At 39.6% G+C, this 12675-nt stretch overlaps 1 protein-coding gene across 8 annotated transcripts in view; it reads right to left on the reverse strand.

Annotated features, from left to right (window-relative positions):
* The window catches only part of elmo2 (engulfment and cell motility 2), a 122284-nt gene that overhangs the window by 35457 nt on the left and 74152 nt on the right, over nucleotides 1-12675 (reverse strand). For all 8 annotated transcript variants that reach the window (XM_061984821.2, XM_061984819.2, XM_061984825.2 and 5 more), the window contains 5 exons: nucleotides 9448-9570; nucleotides 1974-2093; nucleotides 1806-1910; nucleotides 1634-1742; nucleotides 1429-1565 (listed from right to left, as the gene is read on the reverse strand). In XM_061984821.2, coding sequence (XP_061840805.1) covers nucleotides 1429-1565; nucleotides 1634-1742; nucleotides 1806-1910; nucleotides 1974-2093; nucleotides 9448-9570 — 594 coding nt within the window. The remainder of the gene's footprint in view (nucleotides 1-1428; nucleotides 1566-1633; nucleotides 1743-1805; nucleotides 1911-1973; nucleotides 2094-9447; nucleotides 9571-12675) is intronic.

A 12675-nucleotide genomic window follows, 5' to 3' on the forward strand; every position in this document is an offset into this window, starting at 1 on the left:
GCCATGCAAGGCGCATAATCAAACCTGGAACCCTCAAGCTGCTGGCACGGGCACTCTACCATCTGCGCTAATCTGTTAACTACATTAATTGAGATTATCATCAATTACTTGTTTACATACTTCAAATTAACCCATAAAAATAACAATATTTTCATACAAATTTAATTTCATGGCAGGCCTTGAATTTTTACTTTTTAAGGTCAAGGCAAGTGTTGCCTTAAATGTAGATATATATATATATATATATATATATATATATATATATATATATATATATATATATATATATATATATTTATATATATATATATACATATATATATATATATATATATATATATATATATATATATATATATATATATGTATAAATAAACTGTTTTTTTTAATTCATTAAAATAAACTTGTCAGCTTTTTATCATTTGATGATTCCTTTATCTATATTTTTACATTGTAATAGAGGGAGGTATTTAAAAAAAAATTAAATGTTCATTATGTACATATGTAGATGTAGATGCTGTATCAGGACAGATCCATTAAGAGTTTGAGCAGAAATATGTCATAGGAATTAACTATACACAATAACACATTAACAAAATGCAGCGTCACATGTATGTTTTTTAAAGTAATACCTTTGTAACATGAAAAAAACACAAGTAATGTAAAAAAAACCTTGTGTTTAATCTTTGATATTAAAATAAAACACAAAGCAGTTTGGCTAATGAAGATGAAGTCTAACAAACAAGCTTTGTTCTCTTGGTTCAGTACAACAGTTTGGCCAACAAAAATAAAGAGGAGTGATACCTCACACATCGAATACACAATCTTCACTACCTTCGTTCAGTTCAATGAGATGACGAAACATTTTAGCTATTTATTGGAACACTGATACAGTTTGCAGTTAAAGGACGAGTGAGCATCCCAGTAAACAAACTAAAGACTTTATAAACAAGTTGTGACAACGTTCACGACACATCACCTACTGCATAGTAATTCTCAGTACCAGCAGCTGACGGAAGGACGCCAGCTGCACGTTCAAAATGACCGCAACATCAAATATTTTTCTCCTCCAACAACATTGCGCTCTTAATCGCCCACAGAGACTCCACGGAAGTAGAAGCGAGAAGTGAAACGAAGCGATCGGCTTCATTTTCAAAGCAAAGTCTGTAAAGCCAAAGTAGAGCCAAACAGCTCTAGTGCGCATGTGCAGATACTGCGGCGCTTCAGTATTCAGGAAGTAAGCAGTCGCCTAAAATGTGTTAATAAATGGCGGTTTTTCGTTAATTAAAAATTTTAACGGTATTAGTAACCGTCTGGAATTTTAGCGTGGTTTATCATTATACCGTTTATCGTTACATTCCTAGTTGGGAAGAAAATGTAGGGTGCATGTAAAGCCGTTCCTGTCCGTGAAAAAAAGACCTTCCTCACCTTGTTGAAGTCCTCAGCAGTGGCCCTCATCTCCTTCCAGGTTTTATTCAGCAGCTGAATGCAGACGCAGAAGAACTCCTCCCACGCCCGGTCATGGGTGAAGAACATGGGATGGTAGTCATTGCAGCCTTCGTTGGCTGGGGGCCACAACACAGAAAGGTGTGCATAGTACCGGGGACTCCATCTTTGGTTCAAACACACTTACGCAGTTCTCCAACTTGGAGGATCTCACAGAGGACCCGGGTGAGCTCGATAGCGCAGCGGCCGAAGGGACATTCGTGCTTGTCCTCGCGACTGCTGTTCTCCAGGACGATCTGAGGAGTCGGAAGACGTGTTACCCGGGGACTTCTTTATGGGCCGGGTTTGTCAGGACCTACCCGGATGTACGTGTCCTGGTGGACCTTGGCCAGGTACAGCATGTTGTCCAGAGCCAACATCCCAGGAGGAGTCTGAGTGAAGTCCATTGCAGGGTTCAAGTGGTTCTGCCAGGCAGACAGGAGTTTATCAGTAAATATTAAAACTTTTGGAGGATTTGCACAATTTACCGTGAAACCCAGCATCTTATAATCCTTGGCGTACAAGGCCTTTCTTTTCTCTGTACCAGTGGGGTCATTTTCTCCATCAAAGGCAATCCTCCGCAGTTCAAAAATGACGTCTCTCTGAGTCTGGGTCACAGAAATCAGCACGATTAGAGCGGAGCAGCTCAACAGGAACTTTTCACACGCAGGAACTCCAAAGAATAAAGTTTGTAGGGAGAACCTAGGACAGGGGTTCTAACTTTTCCCCTACAGAGTATTAACACTGAATTACAAAACCCAAAACCAGTGAAGTCGGCACATTGTGTTAATAGTATATAAAAACAGAATACAATGATTTGCAAATCCTTTTCAACTTATATTCAATTTAATAGACTGCAAAGACAAGATACTTAACGTTCAAACTGGTAAACTTTGTTATTTTTTGCAAATATTAGCTCATTTGGAATTTGATGCCTGCAACATGTTTCAAAAAAGCTGACACAAGTGTCAAAAAAGACTGAGAAAGTTGAGGAATGCTCATCAAACACTTATTTGGAACATCCCACTGGTGAACAGGCTAATTGGGAACAGGTGGGTGCCATGATTGGGTATAAAAGCAGCTTCCATGAAATGCTCAGTCATTCCCAAACAAGAATGGGGCGAGGGTCACCACTTTGTCAACAAATGCCTGAGCAAATTGTCCAACAGTTTAAGAACAACATTTCTCAACGAGCTATTGTAAGGAATTTAGAGATTTCACCATCTAAGGTCTGTAATATCATCAAAAGGTTCAGAGAATCTGGAGAAATCACTTCACGTAAGCGGCAATGCCCGTGACCTTCGATCCCTCAGGCGGTACTGCATCAAAAGGCGACATCAGTGTGTAAAGGATATCACCACATGGGCTCAGAACACTTCAGAAACCACTGTCAGTAAATACAGTTTTGTTGTGTAAAAGTAAATTAACTAAATTAATCATTAATATGTTTCTTAACTAAACTGTCAATACCAATAAACTGCGAATGAAAATACATTTTCACCACTTTAGTCATCATTTTTGCACTTCAATAATTACATCCAACCCATTTACAGTTTCCAACCTTGTCAAGTGATATGAAAGTGTGTGTTAATCACAAAGAATATTACTTATTTAACACATAAACCTTAGGCTTAGGTCAGGCTGATTAGATAATAAATACTAACCAAATATGCTGCATAAGAAATGACTCATAAAAAAACTACATACAATTATGTTGTGCTAAAATAAATGAACTAAATTAATCATTAATATGTTTCTTAACTAAACTGTCAATACCATAAACTGCAAATGAAAATACAGTTTCACCACTTTAGTCATAATTTTTGCGCTTCAAAAAGTATATCTAACCTATTTAAAGTTTACAACCTTGTCAAATGATATGAAAACATGTGTTAATCACAAAGATTATTACTTATTTAACACATAAACCTTAGGCTTAGGTCAGGCTGATTAGAAAATAAGAACTGACCAAATATACTGCATAAGAAAGGACTCATAAATAACTGACAAATAAATAAATCTACATACAATTATGTTGTGCTAAAATAAATTAACTAAATTAATCTTTAATATGTTTCTTATGTCAATACCATTAAAGTGCGAATGAAAATACAGTTTCACCACTTTAGTCATAATTTTTGCACTTTAAAAACTTCTCTATGACTTCTGTTTGTTTGTCATTACTGCCACAAGTGGTGGAAGAGTGTATTACAACTGAGTACCGCTGCCACTCATGCGGCTCATTGTGGATAAATATATATTTTTGGTGGCCCTCTAGGGGGTGCTCGCGGCCAAACTATGGTTAGGAAACACTGTTCTAAGCAACATTGTCCGTGGTAAACGTCTCAAAACTCTCCGACTTGACAAAATGAACTTGCCGTATTTTTGTATTCAATTGATTTATATTTCAAAGCTTTTAGTTCGCCACGGAGATTTGATTGCGATTTAGTTTTTTTTATGTACATTTAAATTAAACTGTGGTTTCTCAGTGGTCATCAATTTGTCCTTTCAATACGTAATAAAGAAATATTGATCTGAAAATAGGTCATGTTTTTCCCCTGGAAATTCTGAAAAAGATTAGTTTAGATCAGGGGTGTCAAACTGTTTTTTATTGAGGGCCACATTGCAGTTCTGGCAGTGAATATATGTCAATTATAATGTACAACCCCCCTATTATGTTATTACACAATTCCCTATAGATTTCATTATTAAATGTTTTTTTACATACAAAATAATGGAGAACATACAGTGGGGCAAAAAAGTATTTAGTCAGCCACCAATTGTGCAAGTTCTCCCACTTAAAATGATGACAGAGGTCTGTAATTTTCATCATAGGTACACTTCAATTGTGAGAGACAGAATGTGGAAAAAAAATCCAGGAATTCACATTGTAGGATTTTTAAAGAATTTATTAGTAAATTATGGTGGAGAATAAGTATTTGGTCAATAAAAAAATTTAACTCAATACTTTGTACGGTAATATAACCTTTGTTGGCAATAACAGAGGTCAAACGATTACTATAGGTCTTTACCAGGTTTGCACACACAGTAGCTGGTATTTTGGCCCATTCCTCCATGCAGATCTTCTCGAGAGCAGTGATGTTTTGGGTCTGTCGCCGAGCAACACGGACTTTCAACTCCCTCCACAGATTTTCTATGGGGTTGAGGTCTGGAGACTGGCTAGGCCACTCCAGGACTTTCAAATGCTTCTTACGGAGCCAATCCTTCGTTGCCCGGGCGGTGTGTTTGGGATCATTGTCATGCTGGAAGACCCAGCCACGTTTCATCTTCAAAGTTCTCACTGATGGAAGGAGGTTTTGGCTCAAAATCAATGGCCCCATTCATTCTTTCCTTAACACGGATCAGTCGGCCTGTCCTCTTAGCAGAAAAACAGCCGCAAAGCATGATGTTTCCACCCCCATGCTTCACAGTAGGTATGGTGTTCTTGGGATGCAACTCAGTATTCTTCTTCCTCCAAACACGACGAGTTGAGTTTATACCAAAAAGTTCTATTTTGGTTTCATCTGACCACATGACATTCTCCCAATCCTCTGCTGTATCGTCCATGTGCTCTCTGGCAAACTTCAGACGGGCCTGGACATGCACTGGCTTAAGCAGGGGGACACGTCTGGCACTGCAGGATTTGATTCCCTGTCGGCGTAGTGTGTTACTGATGGTAACCTTTGTTACTTTGGTCCCAGCTCTCTGCAGGTCATTCACCAGGTCCCCCCGTGTGGTTCTGGGATTTTTGCTCACCGTTCTCATGATCATTTTGACCCCAAGGGATGAGATCTTGCGTGGAGCCCCAGATCGAGGGAGATTATCAGTGGTCTTGTATGTCTTCCATTTTCTGATAATTGCTTACGCCCGATTGTAGCTGAGATAGGCTCCAGCGACCCCGAAGGGAATAAGCGGTAGAAAATGGATAAATGGATGGATGCTCCCACAGTTGATTTTTTCACACCAAGCTGCTTGCCTATTGTAGATTCACTCTCCACAGTCTGGTGCAGGTCTACAATTCTTTTCCTGGTGTCCTTCGACAGCTCTTTGGTCTTGGCCATAGTGGAGTTTGGAGTCTGACTGTTTGAGGCTGTGGACAGGTGTCTTTTATACAGATAACGAGTTCAAACAGGTGCCATTAATACAGGTAACGAGTGGAGGACAGAAGAGCTTCTTAAAGAAGTTACAGGTCTCTGAGAGCCAGAGATCTTCCTTGTTTGAAGTGACCAAATACTTATTTTCCACCATAATTTACAAATAAATTCTTTAAAATTCCTACTATGTGAATTCCTGGATTTTTTTTCACATTCTGTCTCTCACAGTTGAAGTGTACCTATGATGAAAATTACAGACCTCTGTCATCATTTTAAGTGGGAGAACTTGCACAATCGGTGGCTGACTAAATACTTTTTGAGTTTGACTGAAAAGGTTCAGCGATTTATACAGTCACAGTTGTGAATAAAATCACTGTCAGTTTTTGGAAATAATAATAATAACAATTATTATTACTATTATATTAATAATAGTAATCATAATAATAATAATAATAATGATAATACAAATATTAATAATAATAATAGTAATAATAATAATAACAATAATAACAATAATAACACAAATATTAATAATAATAATAATAGTAATAATGATAAAAAAAAAAAATAATAATAGTAACAATAATAATAGTAATAATTTTAATAACAATAATAATAGTAATAATGATAATAATAATAATAATAATGATAATAAAAATAATAAAAATAATAATAGTAATATTAGCAATAATAATAATAATAGTAATAATAATAGTAACATGATAATGACAATAATAATTATAATATTAATAATAATTAAAATAACAATAGTAATAATGGTAATAATAATAATAATAATGATCATAATAATAATAGTAATAACATTAATAATGATAATAATAATGATGATAATAATAATAATAATAATAATGATAGTAAAACAATTTTTTTTAATAATAATAATAATAATAATGATGATAATAATCCACCCATTCATTTTCTACCGCTTATCCCTTTTTGGGGTCGTGGGATTGCTGTATATGATTTATGTATATGTATGTATATGTGTGTGTATGTGTATGTATGTATGTATATACATGTGTATGTGTACATATGTGTATGTATGTGTATGTATATGTATATGTGTGTATGTGTGGGTATGTATACATGTATATGTGTATGTGTATGCATGTATATATATATGTATGTATGTATATTTCTGGGGGTACGCTCTGGGCCTGCCTGTCAGACGGGGGTCGACGCCTCAGGCTACTGCATCCGAACTGCGTGTCTGGAGCTCCTGGGTCCCGCTGTCCATCCCTTCCGGGTGCCCGTCTTGGTTGGGGCCTGTTGGGCCTAGTCCCTGCGTCTATTGTGGTAGCTTGGTGCTGCAAGGTATTCCGAGGTGCTGCGAGTCGGCCAGTTGCTGGGGTAGTGACCTTGTGTGTCAGCATGTCTGTGATCTTCTTTTAATTCTTTTTTTAATTTTATTTATTTATTTATTTATTTATTTTTTTATATATTTTATTAATATTATTTTTTAATTTTTCCCCTCCCTCAGAGGGGGGGGCTCGGCGGGGCGGTTGCTGGTTGTTCCATCTCCATCGTTGGGGTCCCTGCAGGTGGGGTGGGTAGTTCCCGTGGCCCTGTGCCTGGGTGGTCCTGCGGTGGCCGATTTGGGTGGGGTGGCCGGGGGCTGGCCTCGCCGCGCTCTCCGGGGGTGGGGGTGGGCTCGTGGGGGCCCGGTTGCCGGTGGGGCGGGGGCAGGGGCGGTCTTCCCGTCCGGTTGCGGGGAATCTCTGGGTCCCTCGGGCGGGGCGTCTCGCCTTTCTGCCCGTGTGAGGTGTGGTCTCTCGCTGGCTTGGGGTCTGGCTGACCCCTGCTTTTCTCGTGCCCTGTCCTCTGCCGGGTGCGTCTGTCTGCGGCCTGCTGCTGGCCCTTGTGGGCGGTACGGTGGGCCGGGCTCTGGGGTTCCTGTCGCTGGACGGTGGTCCCTGGTTCCCTGGGCACCACGCCTACTGTTTGTGGGTTGGGCTCTCGGGGGTGATGGGGCCGTGCTCTGGCTCCCACGCACTCTGGGAGTCGAATGTATGGTACATACAAATTCACATATGCTCACATACGTACATAGGTACCTACGCTCCCACTTACATACACAAATACAGTACATATTTACATACCTAAAGTTCGTACATCCACACGCACATTCAATATACAAACATACACATACACATACTGTACATATACACTTACTGTACAAACACATATACACACTCTGTACATATACATTCACTGTACAAACACATATACACATTCTGTACATATACATTCATTGTACAAACACATATACATATTCTGTACATATACAAGTACATATGCATACTTACACTCATGCACATAATCACGTTTCATCAAACATATATTAACGTTGTTGCCCTAGTGTAAACTGGGTGTAACACATGGCACACTGACAAAGCTTAACCTATTGTTACTATAACAATCTACAAGGTTAATGTAGGTTGCTTCTCTTTCTCCCCCTCCATTTTTCTGCATTCTTTCGTATCTCAAGTTATCATTACGTATATGTATTGTTGCATTTAAACAACTGTATTGTTGATAATAAAGGTAAATTATTGGTATTGTTCATTATCAATAGCGCTATTTCTATTGGTATTTGTATTGATCCATTTGTAGTGTAATAATGCTCATTGTCATTTCTGCATTAATTTTGAATTTTTCGCTAACTGCTTATTTGCTATTACTTTTACCATCGTATTTGTACATGTCGTATTTGCTGATGTTGCTCTATTGTTGCTGTTGTTGTTGTTTGCTGTTGTTGTTTTTGTCTCTCTGTCTAATCCCCCTCTTGTCCCCACAATTTCCCCCTCTGTCTTCTTTTTTCTCTCTTTCTATCCCCTCCTGCTCCGGCCGGCTGCACTAAATGATAATATAAATACATTTAATAAAGTCAAATACAAATAAGGCAACAAGAGAAGTATCCTACACTTCTCTTTTGTAAAGTAAATATGAACAGCCGACATGGGCATCTACATCAACTATATGATTTGCCTGAGAAGCTGGACAGGACACAAAAAAAAAAAAAAAAAAAAAAAGTAATAATAATAATAATAGTAATAATAATAGTAACATGATAATGACAATAATAATCATAATGTTAATAATAATTAAAATAACAATAGTAATAATGGTAATAATAATAATAATAATGATCATAATAATAATAGTAATAACATTAATAATGATAATAATAATGATGATAATAATGATAATAATAATAATAATAATAATAATCAATTAAACAACTGTTGACTGGCTAACAAACATGTTAGCAGTTTTTCATTCCACTGATAGTAAATACTTAATTTTACATGAATCATTTTGTCTTCATTTTCCAAAAATAGGTCTCCAAGAAAAAGGGGTCGTCTTACATTCAGGTCAAATAACATCTTTTTTTAAGGCTGCAACGACAAATCGATGAGAAAAAAGCATTGATTTATCATTTATTAATCCTTTAATGAGTGTGAATAATACAAAATGATAAAACTCCAGACTGCAGGGAGTGCCCGGAACCTTAAATACACAGAAATAGTTTCCGCACGGCCCGTGCAAAAAAACGCACAAGAGAGCGGTAGTGTAATGATGACACATTTTTTTAAATTAATGCACACATGTTGAAGGTGCAGTTTAAATACTGATGATGTACATTTATTAGAAAAAGAATGGAGGTTATAGCAAGCATAAACATTGTTTTCTATTTCAACTGTGTGAGGTTATAAAGTGTTTTATTCGATTACTAATTGAACAACTATTGGTAGAGTACTCGACTACTAAAATAATCAACAGGTGCAGCCCTAATCTTTTTTCAAAAGGATGTTAAAAGCATAAACATTCTTATTTTTGTTCTTACCTGGTCGTTGGGGTCCATTTTGGTCATCATTCGCTCCTCCAAAAGGTTGAAGGTCAACACCTGGAGCACATACAGCTGATGGGCCATCTCTGCTTTGATTGGTCGATTCCCTCTGATGATATGCTGGGGGGAAACGTAACAGAGATAAATGTGTGGGTATTACAAACAGATATTCCAAATATCGCCTTGATTGAATGAACTACACAGTTTCCTGTAGTCGCTAAGAGCAAATAACCACCATGCTCCTCCATGTTCAAGATTCAAGATTCAAGATTCAAGATTGTTTATTGTCATATGCACAGTTAAGCAGACAGTTTGCCGTACAAGGAATATCTTACGTTGCTAGTGCACCCTTCAACAAGTCACACGGTACTTAGCTAAAATAAAATAAAAAAAATAAAAATGTATTTACAAGGCACAGTAAGTAACATAACATTATTGCACATTCTGATTGACAGTCAACAGTATAAATATGGAGGTGACATTTGGTCACAGCATCAATTAAAGTGTCTTTCGTGATCAAAGGTGAAAAGTGTCTACAGTGATGGTTCACAGTTCGAGGGTGGTCATGGTAGCTGTCTTTTGTTCAAAAAGATAAAAGTAAAAAGTAAAACGGGGGTGGGGGGGTAGCTAGCATTCACAAGCCTGATGACCTGTGGGTAGAAACTGTTTGTCAGTCTCGTAGTCCTGGATTTCAGGCTCCTGTATCGTCTGCCTGATGGTAGGAGGCTGAAGAGACTGTGCTGGGGGTGTGTACTGTCCTTTATGATGTCGTGTGCTCTCCTGGTGGCCCTGGTAGAGTACATGTCCTGTAGTGACGGGAAGGCTGCTCCTGATATGTACTGAGCAGTTTTAATCACTCGCTGGAGTGCCTTCCTGTCCTTGGCAGTGCAGTTTCCATACCAGACCGTGATTGAGCTGGTAAGGACACTCTCAACTGTACTTCTATAGAAGATGCTGAGAATTTTGGGTGGCATGCCAAATTTTCTCAGCCTTCTTAGGAAGTACAGTCGCTGCTGGGCTTTCTTTATTGTTTGTTGGGTGTTGTGATCCCAGGTGAGGTCCTCGCTGATGTGGGTCCCGAGGAATTTAAAGGTTTTCACCCTGTCCACCTTTGTCCCCCCTATGTACAGAGGTGTGTAGTGTGTACTCTTTCTCCGTGGGTCAATAATCATCTCCTTGGTCTTGTCTGTGTTCATGGAGAGATTATTATCCTGACACCAGGCCACCAGTTCCGCTACCTCCCTTCTGTATGCTGCCTCAGCTCCCCCGGTGATCAGTCCGACGACCGTAGTATCATCTGCAAACTTGATGATACTGGTGTTGTTCTGGGAGGCCAAACAGTCGTGTGTGAAGAGGGTGTACAATAGAGGGCTCAGCACGCAGCCTTGGGGGATCCCTGTGCTTAGAACCTTTGTGCCTGATGTCTGGTTGCCGATTCTGACTGACTGGGGCCGGTTTGTGAGAAAGTTCAGGACCCAGTCAGAGAGCCGGTGTCAGACCAACAGTGAGGGGTTTAGCAGTGAGTTTTTGTGGGATGATCGTGTTAAAAGCAGAGCTGTAGTCAATGAATAATAGCCTGGCATAGGTGTCCTTGCCCTCTAAGTGGGTGAGGGTGGTGTAGATGACGGTGTTGACTGCATCCTCAGTGGACCGGTTCTGCCGGTAGGCAAACTGTAGAGGGTCCAGTGTGTCTGGGATGGTCTTTTTGATGTGTGACATGACTATCCTCTCGAAGCACTTCATCACTATTGGGGTGAGTGCAACAGGGCGATAGTCATTCAGACAGGTCACAGTGTTTTTCTTTGGCAGGGGCACGATGGTGGTGGTCTTGAAACAGGTGGAGCCGGCTGCCTTCCGTGGGTTTGTTCTTGTCAGAACTGTACGTACCTCTGCTGTTGTCACAGTGAGTGGTGGGTCCTGCGTGCGCTCCGTGGTCAGAACCCCTCTCTGTTGGTTGGTGTTGAGGACCTCGAAGCGGGCGTAGAACTCATTCAGCTCATCTGGCAGTGAGCGTTGGCTGTTTGTGACCCCCCTGCTCCCCTGCTTGTGTTGCAGGCCTTGCCACGTGCCGGGAATCTGCGGTGGAGTAGAATCCCTCCAGCTTTTGTCTGTAATGTCCCTTGGCCTTGCCGATGGATTTACGCAGGTCATATCTGGCCTTCTTGTAGTCCTCAGCATTGCCCGAGACAAATGCAGTGGAGCGGACATGTAGCTTGGACCGAACATCACAGTTAATCCAGGGTTTTTGGTTTGGGTATATCTTGTATTGTTTTGTGGGAACAATGTTTTCCACACATGTGCTGATGTAGCCAGTTACACTGGAAGCATATTCCTCTATGTCCACAGTACCGTCATCCCTTTGAGCAGCAGTTTTGAACATGTCCCAGTCTGTACTCCCAAAGCAGTCCTGAAGCACTAGTTCAGTGTCTTCATTCCACACTTTAACAGTTTTACTCACTGGGGGGGCTTGCTTGAGGCGCTGTCTGTACGCTGGATATAAAAAAGGTGAGATGTGATCAGATAGTCCAAAGTGTGGTCTGGGTACAGCCTGTGGTGTGCCCCAAGGGTCAGTTTTAGGTCCTCAGGAGACATGGAATCACTTTGCAGAGTACTGCTGATGACACATCTCCATGTCTCCTGAGGACACACAACTAATGAGTGTTTTAGATCTTACAGCTTGGATGGCGAAAAAACTTTCTCCAGCTTCACCAGGCCAAAGACTGAGGTTTCATCATCGGTCCTGGGGCCCAGAGAGAGGAACGTTTACCAAAAATACACTCACTTTCTTTTCATCCATCTTCGGAAGTGAAGAATATGAGTGTAATTTTTGACTCTGAGCTTGGTTTTTATCACACACATTAAATCCACTACTAAAACAGGGTTTTATCATCCTAAAAATATAGCCAGCGTCCAACCCATTCTCTCTCGGGGCAATGCATGCTTTTATGACCAGTCGTATTGATGAACGTAATGTCCTGATTCCCACTCTTCCGAAAAAAAAAGTACAAAAGCACTTCAATTACTCCAAAACTCAGCCGATCGTGTGCTGACAAAGACCAGAAGGCAGGCCCATATTACACCAGTTTTAAAATCACTGCATTGGCTCTGAGTGTGTCCCCAGAATCCATTATACAATTGTATTCTACTGTCAAAATACAGTAAATATTGAACATATTACACATTGTTATGAAGGTGTCTGTTACTACATTATATATATAATTGCAG

Source organism: Nerophis lumbriciformis, linkage group LG23 (assembly GCF_033978685.3).
Source record: "Nerophis lumbriciformis linkage group LG23, RoL_Nlum_v2.1, whole genome shotgun sequence".
Classification (NCBI taxonomy): Eukaryota; Metazoa; Chordata; class Actinopteri; order Syngnathiformes; family Syngnathidae; genus Nerophis; species Nerophis lumbriciformis.